General features: G+C 48.9%; 1 protein-coding gene across 4 annotated transcripts in view; it reads left to right on the top strand.

Annotated features, from left to right (window-relative positions):
* The window catches only part of CCDC171 (coiled-coil domain containing 171), a 222,477-nt gene that overhangs the window by 119,155 nt on the left and 84,528 nt on the right, over positions 1-18,794 (top strand). For all 4 annotated transcript variants that reach the window (XM_075316539.1, XM_075316545.1, XM_075316534.1 and 1 more), the window contains exons 12-13: positions 4,073-4,162; positions 11,450-11,650. In XM_075316539.1, coding sequence (XP_075172654.1) covers positions 4,073-4,162; positions 11,450-11,650 — 291 coding nt within the window. The remainder of the gene's footprint in view (positions 1-4,072; positions 4,163-11,449; positions 11,651-18,794) is intronic.

Below are 18,794 nucleotides of genomic sequence, written 5' to 3'. Positions count from 1 at the left end.
TTTTTTTTGCAAATCACTGTTGACATTAACTTTTTATATTACCCCGATTGCCACCGCACCAGGGCAATTGGGATGAGTCAGGTTAAGTGCCAGAATTGGCACTTTTAATGCGACAATTTTGGGGTGGCTGCGAGCTGCTATTTTTAGGCCGGGGAGGCCAATAACTATTTAAATTCCCAGCCTAAGAATACCAGCCCTTAGCTCTCTGATTTATCTTGGCTGTGTACCAAAATTGGGGGGGGTACCACATGCCATTTTTTAAATTATTTATCTAAACAATTTTGAAAAACCCACATGGGGTCCCTCGTATTTTGATACACAAATAAGATGAAGCACCAAGAGGGGGCTGCAGCCTCCTGCTGTCTGCTTTTTCTGGGCTGGGTGTCAAAATACGAGAGACCATACGCCATTTTTTAAAGTATTTGTTTATTTTTACACTTCACTTAGGGACCCAGACAATTATTGTGAGGGCAAACAATCCCAGACACCGGCATGCCAGGAGTCTAAATGCAACCAATCACAAATGCTGTCACAGAGTGTAGGCAGGGGAAGCAGTAAATATGCATGAGAGTTAATGAGCAGTGTGACAGCGGTGTGGAGACTCTGTAAGTGTAACTGTCCTGCTTTAATCATCGTTTTGCTTCTTTTTTTAGCCCCCTTGCCCTTGTTACATTATTAAAGAAACAAACAAAGAGCCAGCACCAATGTGCACTAAGGCATCAAATATTCCAAACTGCATTATAAAAAATTTTTTTTGAGATTTTTGGCAAAAAATTGCAATTTCTTGAGCTGCTTCGCCACGTCACGGCAAATCTCATTTGAAGCAGTCCTACACTAAAATATTTTTATAAAATGTGCCATGCGGCCTCACATATAAATAGCAGAACTGCTCTCAAATGAGATTTGCCGTGACGTGGCGAAGCAGCTCAAGAAATTGCAATTTTTTGCCAAAAATCTCAAAAAAAAAAAAAAAAAAAAAAAAAATTTTTATAATGCAGTTTGGAATATTTGATGCCTTAGTGCACATTGGTGCTGGCTCTTTGTTGTTTCTTTGTTGAATTGGTCGGTGGTTGACCTCCACCTTGCTATGCACCCCAATTTGGGATGTATTCCATCTGTATAGATTTTGGCGTTTGGTGACTGTTCACATTGGGTCATCAGGCTTTGTCCACAGGCTATATATATACTTCATGCAGCATTTGCTTGGACCTGTCCCGCCCACAGCCATGACTCAGTCATGGGTACGGGACTGCAATAGACCAGGTGAGTGCTGCTGAGAGCAGTTCTGCTATTTATATGTGAGGCCGCATGGCACATTTTATAAAAATATTTTTGTGTAGGACTGCTTCAAATGAGATTTGCCGTGACGTGGCGAAGCAGCTCAAGAAATTGCAATTTTTTGCCAAAAATCTCAAAAAAAAAAAAAAAAAATTTTTATAATGCAGTTTGGAATATTTGATGCCTTAGTGCACATTGGTGCTGGCTCTTTGTTGTTTCTTTGTTGAATTGGTCGGTGGTTGACCTCCACCTTGCTATGCACCCCAATTTGGGATGTATTCCATCTGTATAGATTTTGGCGTTTGGTGACTGTTCACATTGGGTCATCAGGCTTTGTCCACAGGCTATATATATACTTCATGCAGCATTTGCTTGGACCTGTCCCGCCCACAGCCATGACTCAGTCATGGGTACGGGACTGCAATAGACCAGGTGAGTGCTGCTGAGAGCAGTTCTGCTATTTATATGTGAGGCCGCATGGCACATTTTATAAAAATATTTTTGTGTAGGACTGCTTCAAATGAGATTTGCCGTGACGTGGCGAAGCAGCTCAAGAAATTGCAATTTTTTGCCAAAAATCTCAAAAAAAAAAAAAAAAAAAATTTTTATAATGCAGTTTGGAATATTTGATGCCTTAGTGCACATTGGTGCTGGCTCTTTGTTGTTTCTTTGTTGAATTGGTCGGTGGTTGACCTCCACCTTGCTATGCACCCCAATTTGGGATGTATTCCATCTGTATAGATTTTGGCGTTTGGTGACTGTTCACATTGGGTCATCAGGCTTTGTCCACAGGCTATATATATACTTCATGCAGCATTTGCTTGGACCTGTCCCGCCCACAGCCATGACTCAGTCATGGGTACGGGACTGCAATAGACCAGGTGAGTGCTGCTGAGAGCAGTTCTGCTATTTATATGTGAGGCCGCATGGCACATTTTATAAAAATATTTTTGTGTAGGACTGCTTCAAATGAGATTTGCCGTGACGTGGCGAAGCAGCTCAAGAAATTGCAATTTTTTGCCAAAAATCTCAAAAAAAAAAAAATTTTTATAATGCAGTTTGGAATATTTGATGCCTTAGTGCACATTGGTGCTGGCTCTTTGTTGTTTCTTTGTTGAATTGGTCGGTGGTTGACCTCCACCTTGCTATGCACCCCAATTTGGGATGTATTCCATCTGTATAGATTTTGGCGTTTGGTGACTGTTCACATTGGGTCATCAGGCTTTGTCCACAGGCTATATATATACTTCATGCAGCATTTGCTTGGACCTGTCCCGCCCACAGCCATGACTCAGTCATGGGTACGGGACTGCAATAGACCAGGTGAGTGCTGCTGAGAGCAGTTCTGCTATTTATATGTGAGGCCGCATGGCACATTTTATAAAAATATTTTTGTGTAGGACTGCTTCAAATGAGATTTGCCGTGACGTGGCGAAGCAGCTCAAGAAATTGCAATTTTTTGCCAAAAATCTCAAAAAAAAAATTCTTATAATGCAGTTTGGAATATTTGATGCCTTAGTGCACATTGGTGCTGGCTCTTTGTTGTTTCTTTGTTGAATTGGTCGGTGGTTGACCTCCACCTTGCTATGCACCCCAATTTGGGATGTATTCCATCTGTATAGATTTTGGCGTTTGGTGACTGTTCACATTGGGTCATCAGGCTTTGTCCACAGGCTATATATATACTTCATGCAGCATTTGCTTGGACCTGTCCCGCCCACAGCCATGACTCAGTCATGGGTACGGGACTGCAATAGACCAGGTGAGTGCTGCTGAGAGCAGTTCTGCTATTTATATGTGAGGCCGCATGGCACATTTTATAAAAATATTTTTGTGTAGGACTGCTTCAAATGAGATTTGCCGTGACGTGGCGAAGCAGCTCAAGAAATTGCAATTTTTTGCCAAAAATCTCAAAAAAAAAAAAAAAAAAATTTTTATAATGCAGTTTGGAATATTTGATGCCTTAGTGCACATTGGTGCTGGCTCTTTGTTGTTTCTTTGTTGAATTGGTCGGTGGTTGACCTCCACCTTGCTATGCACCCCAATTTGGGATGTATTCCATCTGTATAGATTTTGGCGTTTGGTGACTGTTCACATTGGGTCATCAGGCTTTGTCCACAGGCTATATATATACTTCATGCAGCATTTGCTTGGACCTGTCCCGCCCACAGCCATGACTCAGTCATGGGTACGGGACTGCAATAGACCAGGTGAGTGCTGCTGAGAGCAGTTCTGCTATTTATATGTGAGGCCGCATGGCACATTTTATAAAAATATTTTTGTGTAGGACTGCTTCAAATGAGATTTGCCGTGACGTGGCGAAGCAGCTCAAGAAATTGCAATTTTTTGCCAAAAATCTCAAAAAAAAAAAAAAAAATTTTTATAATGCAGTTTGGAATATTTGATGCCTTAGTGCACATTGGTGCTGGCTCTTTGTTGTTTCCTTGTTACATTATTGTACAGCACAGAAGTTCAGGTCCCTATAGACTTATATGCTGTCCGGTGTTCGGGTTCAAGTCTGGTCCTGGACACTCCGGCCGGACCCAAACCTCTGTGCGTTCGCCCATCTATAATTATAAAATATTTTCAAAAATGTGAGGAGTGTAGTCACTTTACTGATATACTGTACATGCCATAATATCGACGACTTAGGACAGTTGATCCGTAAGGTTTCCCTTTAATCTGAAATGTTTGACTTTTTCAGTAATATCAGAATAATGCGATTTGTTAATAATTTAATTTGAAATATCCAAAGTGACATTTCAGTTTACTTTTTATTTTCTTTCCGCAAAAGCTGGAGACCAAAAAACGTGTTTGCGCAGGAATGAAAGAGGAACTAGACTCTTCTGAACAGATCATATACACCCTGCGAAAAACTCTTGAGGTATTTATATGTCCTATCATATATTTTTTTTTCTATATTTTCTGATTGTAATGGTCCAACAATGAATGTGCTGATCGCATATCTGTCGCCACAATGATTAGCCGCGCCAATGGTGCCTGACTGCTACTTATCTGTTTACTGGAAAGACATGCATATGATGTCGGAGAGGTTTTACGTCTCTCAAATCTCACATCTGGGAGGGATTCTTGATGCAGAAATTACAGATGAGACTAAAGGCCGCTTTACACGCAGCGACATCGCTAGCGATAGCACCCGCCCCCGTCGTTCGTGCGTCATGGGCAAATTGCTGTCTGTGGCGAACAATATCGTTGGTATGCGTCACACGCATATACCTTCCTAACGACGTCGCTGTGGCCGCCGAACAAACTCTTTTTTTAAGGGGGAGATTCGTTCGTCGTCACAGCGACATCACACGGCAGGCGTCCAATAGAAGCGGAGGGACGGAGAGCAGCCACATGAACGTCACTCCCACCTCATTGCCGGTGGACGCAGGAACGCTGTTGTTCGTCTTTCCCGGTGTGTCACACGTAGCGATGTGTGCTGCCTCAGGAACGACGAACAACCTGCGTCCTGAACCAGCAACGACATTTGGGAAATGAACGACGTGTCAACAATCAACGATGTTTGCATTATTTGGTATCGTTAGCGGCCGATGGTAGGTGTCACACGCAACGACGTCGCTAACGAGGCCGGATGTGCGTCACGAATTCCGTGACCCCAGCGACATCTCGTTAGCGATGTCGTTGCGTGTAACGGGGCCTTTAGAAGGGGGACCTCTAAAGGGTGCTTCACACACTGCGACATCGCCAGCGATCTCGTTAGCAATGTAACACGCCAGATCGCACATACGATTTGCCGAGATCGCACATGTGACCGGCGCTACAAAAATGACCTATGTGCGATCTCGGCAAATCGTATGTGCGATCTGGTGTGTTACATCCCTAACGAGATCGCTGGTGATGTTGCAGTGTGTAAAGCACCCTTTAGGTCTCTCTTTTTTTTTTTTTTCCCAGGGGGTTTTCTTTGAAACTTTTTGGCTTTTGAAATTTCAGGAAAAATAGCAGAGAGCAGCTTATCTGTGAGAAAACAACCGTTTTCGCCATAGTTATGTAGTCATTTTCTTTTAATAACATCTGCTAATACAGGAAAACCTTTTAACTCTCCATTTTGCACTGTGTGAATACACTGTTAGTGATGTAGGAAAACAGGTTTATTTTCAGGCGTGGTTGGCCACATTCACTAAAGCGATGGTGTGCCACTGGGTTGAGCTTCCTTTGCATATTGTGATGCACAAGTTTTTCCCCGCAGGGGTTAATATTATCATGTACACATCATGGCCGATTAGTGTTTTCACTCGAAATCTTTTTCTTTATCGTTCCTTTGGGAGACCCAGACCATGGGGTGTTTAGCTTCTGCCTCCGGAGGACACACAAAGTACTACACTTAAAAGTGTAGCTCCTCCCTCTGAGCTTATACACCCCCTGGTAGCCAGTCCTAGCCAGTTTATTGCTTTGTGTCAGGAGGCATACATCCACACATGCATTCTCATCTGATTTGTTTGACTTTTGGAAAGAGTTTGAAGAAAAGCGTGTTCATGTCTGGACTCCCGGCATGTCCCTTCTCACCCCACTGTGTCGGCGGTGTTGTTAAGGTTGATTTACAAGGCTGCAGCCTTACATGCCATGCTCCTTCACCATCCCTTCTGGGCTCTGGCTTGAAGTGGGAGCCAGCACGGTCTCCATGCCTGGCAGGAGTCCGGTCTCCATCCACAGCCCCTTGAGGATTCTGTTGGACCGGAGCACTCATCCCCAGTGACTTGGCCCTGCGTCTCAGCAGCTAAGTACCTGAGACGTTTATGTTGGGGGTCCCGGTTCTTTATTGTAAGGGGAGAGTATACTGTATGTGATTGTTTTAACTTTTCCGGCGGGTTCTCTAGCTTTTGCCTGAGAACCGCGCCGATGGTGCCTGCTTGTCGGCCTCGCCGCTTAAATTTAGGCCCCGTCTTCGCTGGAGGCCTAGTTTCATTTTCCTGCCCTCGCATGTCACTCATGCAGAGGGACAGGTTCGGCTCCTCCCGGCGGCCGTTCTACACAGGGGAGGGACACTCCCCACTGCTGGGGCGTCCCTCCTTCCCTGCAGGTCTCTATACCCCTCCAGTTCCCGCTCTTTTATAGGAACGCCCCTAGTCCCGCCCCCTCTCTTCGCTTCGGGGGCCATTTCTCAGGCAGAGTTCACTCTGCTCTGGGACATCTTGCATCTGCATCTCTGCTGAGGTGCTGCGCACTGGGGGACCGGGCTTCGGGATCTGGAGGGCACACAACACCGCGCTCAGCGGTCTGGTAAGCCACAGCCGGTCTCCGGTTGTGGACCTCTGTATATTCTCCCTGGGGTTCATTCTCTGCAAAGCCCCCACTCCAGCAGCATGTCTCACACAAGGAGCAAGGCTCCAAAGCTTTATTCTGCATGCACTGCATGTAAGCTCCTGCTGCCTGAGCCGAGCACCTATCCACATTGTGATGTCTGCTCTAACTTGGCGGTGCCACAGCCTGGAGTCTCACCCCCAGTGGCCTCTCAGGCTGCTGCTGCACCTGTGATTGAACCCCCGGCCTGGGTAGAGTCCTTTTCTAGGTCCATATCCCAGTCATTTGCTGAGTCCATGGGGCTTTTGTCCAGGACTTTGAATATGCATCAGCCCCCCTCACAGGGTGCCTCTAATACTCTTGACAGAGGACTCCTATCCTCTGACCTCTGTCCATCGGAGCTCACGGAGGATTCATCATCTGATCCCAGACCCCGTCCTTCTAAGAGAAGGCGCAGGGTTTCCTCCCCCTCCCCATTCCACGGCTCTGTCTCAAGAGCTGACTCTCAAGATGAGGAGGGTGCCCTCACTGGGGGCTCGGAGGCTATGTATCCCATCGATTTCTCTGAGGGTGACTCAGATCTTAGTGATTTGATTGCTTCTATTAATTCTGTGCTGGATCTCAATCCGCCAGTGTCAGAGGAGCAACTCTCTTTGGCAGAAAAACATCAGTTTACCTCGCGTAAGAGAGTGAAGAGTGTGTTCTTTAACCACTCCAGTTTTCAGACCGCTGTGACCAAACCCAGGGCCTGCCCTGACAAACGCTTTCCAAAGCGTGGTTCTGATGACCGGTTTCCATTTCCACCTGAGGTGGTCAAGGAGTGGTCTCACTCCCCAAAGGTAGACCCTCCGGTGTCTAGGCTATCAGCCCGGACCGTTGTGTCGGTGGCTGACGGCACCTCACTTAAGGATTCCACTGACCGTCAGATTGACCTTCTGGCCAAATCTCTGTATGAAGCTGCGGGGGCCGCGTTTTCCCCGACTTTTGCAGCACTGTGGGCCCTCAAAGCCATCTCTGCTTCTCTAGAGGAGATGCATTCCCTCACCAAGGAATCTATGCCTGAGATGGTTACCTTAACTGCTCAGGCTTCAGCTTTTTCATCCTATGCCATGTCTGCCATGCTAGAGGCTGCTCACCGCACTGCGGTGGCTTCAGCTAATTCTCTTGTTATCCGCAGGATTTTGTGGCTTCGAGAGTGGAAGGCAGATGCTTCTTCCAAGAAGTTTCTTGCTGGGCTCCCTTTTGCTGGTTCACGGCTGTTTGGTGAACAGCTGGACGAAATCATTAAAGAAGCTACTGGCGGGAAGAGTACTTCCATGCCACAAACCAAGACCAGGAAACCCACCCAGGGTAGGAATCAATCGAGGTTTCGTTCCTTTCGTTCCTCCAACTGGTCATCCTCTAAGCCTTCCGCCTTGTCCGCTAACTCAGCCAAGGATCAGAAATCCAACTGGCGCCCAAAAGCGCGTCCGCAGAAGACCGCAGGAGGTTCTGCCGCTAAGGCAGCTTCCTCATGACTCTCGGCCCGCTCCAGCCACGTCCTTAGTCGGTGGCAGGCTCTCCCACTTTGGCGACGCTCCGATCAGTGGGTGAGAGACATCATATCTCACGGCTACAGGATAGAATTCTCTTCCAGCCCTCCAAACAGATTTTTTCTCTCAACTCCCCCCTGCTCCAAGGCCGCCGCCTTCTCGCAGGCCGTGGCGTCCTTGCAGGCAAACGGAGTGATTGTCCCAGTTCCCGCTCAGGAACGGTTCAGAGGTTTTTACTCAAATCTCTTCCTAGTTCCAAAAAAGGACGGTACCTTCCGGCCCATCCTGGATCTCAAGCTTCTCAACAAGCATGTCCGGGTGCGGCATTTTCGCATGGAGTCTCTGCGATCAGTCATTGCCTCTATGACCCAAGGGGAGTTCCTGGCGTCCATCGACATCAGAGATGCCTATCTACATGTGCCAATCGCAGTGTCACATCAGCGTTGGTTACGTTTTGATATAGGAGAGGATCATTTCCAATTCGTGGCTCTCCCCTTCGGGTTAGCCACGTCCCCTCGGGTATTCACCAAGGTCATGGCGGCAGTGATTGCGGTCCTGCACCTCCAGGGGTTAGCAGTGCTTCCTTATCTGGACGACCTTCTGGTCAAGGGTACATCCAGCGCAGACTGTCAGCGGAGTGTTTCGCTCACTCTCGCCACCCTAGCCCAATTCGGGTGGATTGTCAATCTTCCCAAATCCACTCTGACTCCGACCCAGAGTCTCACGTACCTAGGGATGCAGTTCGAGACTTTGCCGGTACTTGTGAAGTTGCCCTTAGACAAACAGCTGTCACTCCGGTTGGCGGTGCGCTCTCTCCTGAGGCCCCGCCGTTATACCCTCAGGCGCCTGATGCAGGTGCTGGGTCAAATGGTGGCCTCCATGGAGGCGGTTCCCTTTGCCCAGTTCCATCTGCGTCCTCTGCAGCTGGACATTCTCCGCTGTTGGGACAAGCGGCCTTCCTCCTTACAGAGGTTAGTGGCTCTGTCGCCACGGACCAGGAGCTCTCTTCAGTGGTGGCTTCGACCCCTCTCCCTGTCCCAAGGGCGCTCCTTCCTGACTCCGTCCTGGGTGATTCTCACCACGGATGCCAGCCTATCCGGCTGGGGAGCGGTACATCTCCACCACAGAGCACAGGGCACTTGGACTCCGTCCGAGTCAGCCCTTTCAATCAATGTGCTGGAAACCAGAGCTGTGCTTCTAGCTCTCCTAGCCTTTCACCACCTGTTGGCGGGCAGGCACATTCGAGTCCAGTCAGACAACGCGACAGCGGTTGCCTACATCAATCACCAAGGCGGGACACGCAGCCGCCTGGCAATGTTGGAGGTCCAACGCATTCTTCAATGGGCGGAGGACTCCAAGTCCACCATATCCGCAGTCCACATCCCTGGCGTAGAAAACTGGGAGGCAGATTATCTCAGCCGTCAATCCGTGGACGGTGGCGAGTGGTCCCTGCACCCGGCAGTGTTTCGGTCAATCTGCCGCAAGTGGGGCACTCCGGACGTGGACCTAATGGCATCCCGTCACAACAACAAGGTTCCGGTTTACGTGGCTCGCTCCCACGATCCTCAGGCCTTCGCCGCGGACGCTCTGGTTCAAGACTGGTCCCAGTTTCGTTTGTCCTACATGTTTCCCCCTCTAGCTCTCTTGCCCAGAGTCCTGCGCAAGATCAGAATGGAGGGCCGTCGAGTCATCCTCATTGCACCGGACTGGCCCAGGCGAGCTTGGTATCCGGACCTGCTCCAACTGTCCGTGGAGATGCCGTGGCATCTTCCGGAGCGTCCAGACCTGCTCTCGCAAGGTCCGTTTTTCCGCCCGAATTCTGCGGCACTCAAATTGACAGCGTGGCTCTTGAGTCCTGGATTTTGACGGCTTCTGGTATTCCTCCTGAAGTCATCTCCACTATGACTCGGGCCCGTAAGTCTTCCTCCGTCAAGATCTATCACAGGACTTGGAAAATTTTCCTGTCCTGGTGTCGCTCTTCCGGCCATTCTCCTTGGCCATTCTCGTTGCCGACCCTTCTGTCTTTTTTACAGTCCGGTCTGCAGCTAGGACTGTCCCTCAACTCTCTCAAGGGACAAGTCTCAGCTCTATCAGTGCTGTTCCAGCAGCGTCTCGCCCGGGTGGCTCAGGTCCGCACCTTTATGCAAGGTGCGTCTCACATCATTACGCCTTATCGGCGGCCCTTGGATCCCTGGGACCTTAACTTGGTCCTCACGGTATTGCAGAAACCCCCTTTCGAGCCCCTTAGGGAGGTTTCTTTGTATCGTCTTTCTCAAAAGGTGGCCTTTCTAGTTGCCATAACGTCTCTCAGGAGAGTCTCTGATTTGGCTGCGCTCTCCTCGGAGTCACCTTTTTTGTTTTTTCACCAAGACAAGGTAGTTCTCCGTCCGACCCCGGACTTTCTTCCTAAGGTGGTCTCTCCCTTCCATCTTAACCAGGATATTTCCTTGCCTTCCTTCTGTCCGGCCCCTGTTCATCGCTTTGAGAAAGCGCTGCATACTCTAGATCTGGTGCGTGCTCTCCGGATCTATGTGTCTCGCACCACTGCGCTTAGGCGGTGCACCTCTCTTTTTGTGCTAACCACAGGGCGGCGCAAGGGTCTCTCTGCTTCTAAGCCGACCTTGGCCCGTTGGATTAGATCGACCATTTCGGACGCCTACCAGAGTACTCAGGTGCCTCCCCCGCCGGGGATCAAAGCACACTCGACCAGAGCTGTCGGTGCCTCTTGGGCTTTTAGGCACCAGGCTACGGCTCAACAAGTGTGTCAGGCTGCCACTTGGACTAGCCTGCATAACTTTTCGAAGCACTAGCAAGTGCATGCTCATGCTTCGGCAGATGCGAGCTTGGGCAGACGCATCCTTCTGGCGGCTGTCGCCCACTTGTGAAGTTAGGCTCCGCCTACTTCTTAGTTTTTTCTGTTTATTCCCACCCAGGGACAGCTTTGGAACGTCCCATGGTCTGGGTCTCCCAAAGGAACGATAAAGAAAAAGAGAATTTTGTTACTTACCGTAAATTCTTTTTCTTATAGTTCCGTATTGGGAGACCCAGCTCCCTCCCTGTTGCCTGTTGGCAATTTTCTTGTTCCGTGTGTTATCACCGGCTGTTGTCGTGGACAGAGTCTCCGGTTGTTCCGGTTCTTACTCGGTTCTACTTGTGGGTGGCTATTCTCCTTCAGCTTTTGCACTAAACTGGCTAGGACTGGCTACCAGGGGGTGTATAAGCTCAGAGGGAGGAGCTACACTTTTTAGTGTAGTACTTTGTGTGTCCTCCGGAGGCAGAAGCTAAACACCCCATGGTCTGGGTCTCCCAATACGGAACTATAAGAAAAAGAATTTACGGTAAGTAACAAAATTCTCTTTTTTTTTGTCATTCAGAACATTAGGTCGGAACAGCTGGGGTCGAAGAAGGAGTTACAGAGCCTGAGTGCTGCTTGTGCGGAAAAAGAGTCTCACATAGCCCAGCTTCAGACAGAGATCGTGAAGGCGAAAGACATCCGGGAGCAGGAAAAGCTGAGAGTCTTGGAGTTGGAACATGAAATCCAGAAAATCACCCAAACTTTTCAGAAGGATGCAGAGGTATCAAATATTCTTTATAAATGCTACTGGAAAGTTAACATACCCATATGTCCATCATTACCTTTTGTTAAAGGGTCTGTCTGAGACTTTAACATTGATGATGTATCCTTGGGATAGATAATCAGCACCCCCTCCAATCAGCTGTACCCACGCCGCTACTGCCATCTTGAGCTACTCTGTTTCAGGGCAGCAGAGCATAGCTCCCTCAACTGCATAATTCATGTCAATTCACCTGCCCAGGCCAAAGAATCTAATGCACCCACAGGATGCAGCAAAACCCCTTAATAAAGATGGAGACAACAGGTGCAAACACTGATGGAGCAACCACTCACACACTGCCACTCCATGGAGGGGTGATTGCTTAGTATTAAAATTGCACACAAATGGCTTGTATGGGGTGCTGTTCATACATGTAGGTGCACAGTGTCTGGTTTACAGCCTATTGATGCCCAGTACTACATACGTGCACCACACAGGAATGGAAACCCTAGTTTGCAAGTCCTACATTAATGAGCCTGCCTGTATAAAAATATGATGTGTGCACAAAATGTACATAAAATACATATGAGGTATTAGTTAATATTTTGGCCAAATTACGCTATGTCTTGCGAGTCCCTATACCCTGAACTGCATAGTGGCCACAACTTGGTACCACAGTTCTGCCCCCTATTCAAATCAATAGGGGGCGGATGTGCAATATCTCCTCACTATAGCTCCACAACTGAGTAGTTTCAGGCCAAGGCTTTACCAGGAATGGCTGTCCGGCGGGGGTGCCGGGTGACTGAGTACATATTCAAAGAGAATCACTGGTCTAATACTTTTATTTAAAGCGTAGGCAGCCAAAGTCTGCTGATTTTATTAAATATAAATTAGTGTAAAAAAAATCTCTTACAAGTGTAACGAATTCCACCAAAAGAGAACAACTTTCTACCTTTGAGATCTTGGGATTCAGAGAGGGATCACACTAGCCTCCACGGCCACTCTCGTAGTGAAAGAGCGTGATTTTGCACTTTCCACTAACCTAGTGCTGACGAATACTTTACTAATTACTGATTGGTAACCACTGAAATTAGGTACCGTATTTTTCGGACTATAAGACGCACCTGACCATAAGACGCACCCTGGTTTTAGAGGAGAAAAATAGGAAAATAAAATTTTAACCAAAAAATATGGTCATGACACACTGTTATGGGGCGAGGATCTGCTGCTGACACTGTTATGGGGGTAATGTCCCCAAATTCTCTACTAAGGTACCCCATTCTGATAAGGATCCTCCTGCCTTGTATATGATCCTGCTCATATACCCCCATCCTGCTAATAATATACCCCCCATCCATCCTGCTCATGATATACCCCCATCCATCCTGCTCATGATATGCCCCCATCCATCCTGCTCATGAAATGTCCCCATCCAGCCTGCTCATGAAATGCCCCCATCCATCCTGCTCATGAAATGCCCCCATCCATCCTGCTCATGAAATGCCCCCATCCATCCTGCTCATGAAATGCCCCCATCCATCCTGCTCATGAAATGCCCCCATCCATCCTGCTCATGAAATGCCCCCATCCATCCTGCTCATGAAATGCCCCCATCCATCCTGCTCAAGATATGCCCCCATCCATCCTGCTCATGAAATGCCCCCATCCATCCTGCTCAAGATATGCCCCCATCCATCCTGCTCATGAAATGCCCCCATCCATCCTGCTCATGAAATGCCCCCATCCATCCTGCTCATGAAATGCCCCCATCCATCCTGCTCATGAAATGCCCCCATCCATCCTGCTCATGAAATGCCCCCATCCATCCTGCTCAAGATATGCCCCCATCCATCCTGCTCATGAAATGCCCCCATTCATCCTGCTCATGAAATGCCCCCATCCATCCTGCTCATGAAATGCCCCCATCCTGGTAAATGGCGTGTATCCTGTGGCACAGGAAAAAAAAAATAAACGTTTATACTTACCCTTCCTCACTCCCTGAAGCACCGATCTCTGTCTCAGCTGCAGCGCCGCTGTGTGGAGCCGTCACCGGTGTCTGCAGCATCGCGTCTTCCTGTCTGTGCCGGCGGTAAGCTGATCGATTCTGGTGGATACTAGTGGCGCGCACAGCGATGACGTCATCGCGGTGCGCGCCGCTAGTGTCCAGATCAGCTGACCGCCGGCACAGACAGGAAGACGCGATGCTGCAGGGGGGCGGCTCCACACACGATGACGGGTGAGTACACTGATTCACTGCACCCCGCGCTGATAATGATGCACGGGGGGCAGTGAATACAGCCGCACATGATCACTCCAGGCTGTAGTTGCCAGGGGTGATCGCGGCCGGCTGCTAATTATGCACGCACCCCCCCCCCCCCACGCCTATCACCCCGCCCACCTGTCAGCGCCGGTTTCGCTGAGAGATGATGGGCGGGAGGATGGGTGTGCATATGTAATGAGCGGGCCCACGTGGTCACGGCAGGCTGTTACAGCCTGCTCATGCCGCCGATGACCCGCTGCACCGCGGCACCCTCATTCCCCGCAGCCTTATAGTCAGACCATAAGACGCACCCCCCACTTTCCCCCAATATTTGGGGGGAAAAAAGTGCGTCTTATGGTCCGAAAAATACGGTAATTGCTCAGTGACTGCTTAGTAAAGTACGCAGCAACGATGGATTAGCGGAAAGTGTGAGATGTCGCTGTTTCACGGTGAGAGTGGCCGCGTGGGGTTGTGGGATCCTGCTCTTCATGTCCGGATGTCCCCGCCTGGAAGTTTGATAGAAAGCTGTGACCTATCAGGTGCATTATCATTTATGAGCAGCTTTGTCGTTGACTTATATTTAATAAAATCGCCAGTCTGGGCCCACTCTAAGGGGTGCTTTGCACACTACGACATCGCAGGGGTCATGTCGAAAGTGACGCACTTCCTGCGTCGTTCTCGACATTGTAGTGTGTAAATCCTAGATGATACGATTAACGAGCGCAAAATCGTCGTAATCGTATCATCGGTGTAGAGTCGGCGAATTCCATAATTACGCTGACGCGACGGTCCGATGTTGTTTTTCGCTCCTGCGGCAGCACACATGGCTGTGTGTGAAGTCACAGGAGCGAGGAACACCACCTTACCTGCGTCCCGGCTGCAATGCGGAAGAAAGGAGGTGGGCGGGATGTTTACATCCCGCTCATCTCCGCCCCTCCGCTCCTATTGGCCGCCTGCCGTGTGACGTTGCAGTGACGCCGCACGACCCGCCCCCTTAATAAGGAGGCGGTTCGCCGGCCAGAGCGACGTCGCACGACAGGTGAGTGCGTGTCAAGAATCCGTAGCGATAATATTCGCTACGGCAGCTATCACAATGATATCGCAGCTGCGACAGGGGCGGGGACTATCGCGCTCGGCATCGCAGCATCGGCTTGCGATGTCGTAGTGTGCAAAGTACCCCTTACTCTTGTTGTTGCCCACATCAACCAATCACAGCACAGCTTTCATTTTACCAGAGGTGTTTAAAAGAAAAAAATGAAATCTGACACTGATTGCTATGAGCAACATAGACCAGTTTGAATAACTGAGGCCCATGAACCTCGATTCATTAAGATTGATTTACGCCAATATTTTGTATGCTAGTCTTACTGGGGAGCATATAGGAATAAGATGTGACAGATACATGAAGAGGTGCACTCTTCTTAATGTATTGGACTCACCTTATTAGTGGTGTGCACTTACGTGCGTTTCGGCAGAAATGTTACTCTAATCACAGACTAAAGTAACATCTCTGACGTAAGGAACACCGCCACTTTTGATAAATTTGATAGGCGGGTATAGCCAGATTCAATAAAAGCTCCGTGTATTTTGATAAAAACACCAAATTTCGCAAACGCTTTGTGGAACTTTGCACCATTTTTGTTTAACTTTTTAAAGTGTTTTACAAAAATATTCTGGCTTAAACATTTTGATGAATCAGAGCCATTGCCTTTTCAAGTGCATAATCACCTTTTTCCACATGTAATATATTTTTTGCTATATCTGATGGTCTGTGGGTGCTATGTCACATTGGTAGAACCCCTGAGGTGTCAGAACAGCAGAAATCTCCCACAATAACCCCATTTTACAAAATGCAGCCCTCATTGAATTTATCTGGGGATGCCGTGGGCATATTGACACTACTTGTGTGTCACTAAATGTTTTACTATTGGGCAGTGAAGGAAAAATAATTATATTTTTAGCCCTAAAATGTTGTTTTAACCCCAGATTTTAAGTTTTAACAAGGGAAATAGGGAAAAAAGGCCCCATAATGTGTTCTACAATTCTCCTGAACGTGGCAATACCTCTCATGTGACTGTACAGTACTGTTTAGCTGCACCACAGGGATCCGGAGGGGAGGAGAGCCATTTGATTTTTGGAGCACAGATTTTCCTAAAGCTGGGTTTACACACTGAGACTTTCTAGCGATCCAACCTGTGATCTCAACCTAGCCGGGATCGCTACAAAGTCTCTGGTGAGCTGTCAAACAGGCAGACCTGGCCAACGACCTAACAGCGATCTGGACCTGCAGAGCGACTAGCTGGTCGTTGGGGACGTGTCAAAAAAGCAGGTGAACTTCACCCGACTTCATTTAATGCCGCGCGGCTCTGTGTGCCGTGTAAATAAATAAATAATTAAAAAATCCGGCGTGCGGTCCCCCCCTATTTTAATACCAGCCAGATAAAGCCATACGGCTGCAGGCTGGTATTCTCAGGATGGGGAGCCCCACGTTATGGGGAGCCCCCCAGCCTAACAATATCAGCCAGCAGACGCCCAGAATTGCCGCATACATTAGATGCGACAGATCTGGGACTGTACCCGGCTCTTCCCGATTTGCCCTGGTGCGTTGGCAAATCGGGGTAATAAGGAGTTATTGGCAGCCCATAGCTGCCAATAAGTCCAAGATTAATCATGTCAGGCGTCACCCCGAGATACCTTCCATGATTAATCTGTAAATTACAGTTAAAAAACACACACCCGAAAAATCCTTTATTAGAAATAAAAAACACTAACAAATTCCCTCATTATCAATTTATTACCCACAACAAAGCCCTCCTTGTCCGGCGTAATCCACGGTCCTCCAGCGTCGCATCCAGCTCTGCTGCATGCAGGTGACAGGAGCAGCAGAAGACACAGCCGCTCCTGTCACCTGCACGCAGCTAATTAAGAGAGCCGTGTGATCGGCTGAGCTGTCACTGAGGTTACCTGGATCCAGCGGTGGATGCAGCGGTGGCCGCGGGTAACCTCAGTGACAGTTCAGCTGATCGCGTTACTCACCTCATTTGCTGGTGATTTTCCCCCCTCTCTCATACTCACCGATCCCCGATCACCGGCGCTGCACGGCGTTCACACTGCTTCGGCGGCTTTTCCTTTTTTGAAAAAGCCGGCCGCTCATTAAACAATCTCGTATTCCCTGCTTTCCCCGCCCACCGGCAAATGTGATTGGTTGCAGTGAGACACGCCCACACGCTGAGTGACAGCTGTGTCACTGCACCCAATCACAGCAGCCGGTGGGCGTGTCTATACTGTGCAGTAAAATAAATAAATAATTAAAAAATCCGGCGTGCGGTTCCCCCTATTTTAATACCAGCCAGATAAAGCCATACGGCTGCAGGCTGGTATTCTCAGGATGGGGAGCCCCACGTTATGGGGAGCCCCCCAGCCTAACAATATCAGTCAGCAGCCGCCCAGAATTGCCGCATACATTAGATGCGACAGTTCTGGGACTGTACCCGGCTCTTCCCGATTTGCCCTGGTGCGTTGGCAAATCGGGGTAATAAGGAGTTATTGGCAGCCAATAGCTGCCAATAAGTCCTAGATTAATCATGTCAGGCGTCTCCCCAAGATTACTTCCATGATTAATCTGTAAGTGACAGTAAATAAACACACACACACCCGAAAAAATCCTTTATTAGAAATTAAAAACACAAACACATTCCCTCATTACCAATTTATTACCCACAACAAAGCCCTCCTTGTCCGGCGTAATCCACGGTCCTCCAGCGTCGCATCCAGCTCTGCTGCATGCAGGTGACAGGAGCAGCAGAAGACACAGCCGCTCCTGTCACCTGCACGCAGCTAATGAAGAGAGCCGTGTGATCGGCTGAGCTGTCACTGAGGTTACCTGGATCCAGCGGTGGATCCAGCGGTGGCCGCGGGTAACCTCAGTGACAGCTCAGCTGATCGCGCTACTCACCTCATTTGCTGCGTGGAGCTGACCGGAGCGGCGGTGAGTAGCGCGATCAGCTTAGCTGTCACTGAGGTTACCCGCGGCCACCGCTGCATCCACCGCTGGATCCAGGTAACCTCAGTGACAGCTCAGCCGATCACACGGCTCTCTTCATTAGCTGCGTGGAGGTGATAGGAGCGGCTGTGTCTTCTGCTGCTCCTGTCACCTGCATGCAGCAGAGCTGGATGCGACGCTGGAGGACCGTGGATTACGCCGGACAAGGAGGGCTTTGTTGTGGGTAATAAATTGGTAATGAGGGAATTTGTTAGTGTTTTTTATTTCTAATAAAGGATTTTTCGGGTGTGTGTTTTTTAACTGTAATTTACAGATTAATCATGGAGGGTGTCTCATAGACGCCTGACATGATTAATCTAGGACTTATTGGCAGCTATGGGCTGCCAATAACTCCTTATTACCCCGATTTGCCAAGGCACCAGGGCAAATCGGGAAGAGCCGGGTACAGTCCCAGAACTGTCGCATCTAATGTATGCGGCAATTCTGGGCGGCTGCTGGCTGATATTGTTAGGCTGGGGGGCTCCCCATAACGTGGAGCTCCCCATCCTGAGAATACCAGCCTTTAGCCGTATGGCTTTATCTGGCTGGTATTAAAATTGGGGGGGACCTCACGCCGGATTTTTTAATTATTTATTTATTTATTTTACTGCACAGTATAGACACGCCCACCGGCTGCTGTGATTGGGTGCAGTGACACAGCTGTCACTCAGCGTGTGGGCGTGTCTCACTGCAACCAATCATATTTGCCGGTAGGCGGGGAAAAGCAGGGAATACGAGATTGTTTAATGAGCGGCCGGCTTTTTCAAAAAAGGAAAAGCCGCTGGAGCAGAGTGAACGCCGTGCAGCGCCGGTGATCGGGGATCGGTGAGTATGAGAGAGGGGGGGACACTTCAGTCACTCGG

The sequence above is a fragment of the Anomaloglossus baeobatrachus genome, chromosome 1 (assembly GCF_048569485.1).
Source record: "Anomaloglossus baeobatrachus isolate aAnoBae1 chromosome 1, aAnoBae1.hap1, whole genome shotgun sequence".
Taxonomy (NCBI): Eukaryota; Metazoa; Chordata; class Amphibia; order Anura; family Aromobatidae; genus Anomaloglossus; species Anomaloglossus baeobatrachus.
This window is presented reverse-complemented; position numbering and strand designations above follow the sequence as displayed.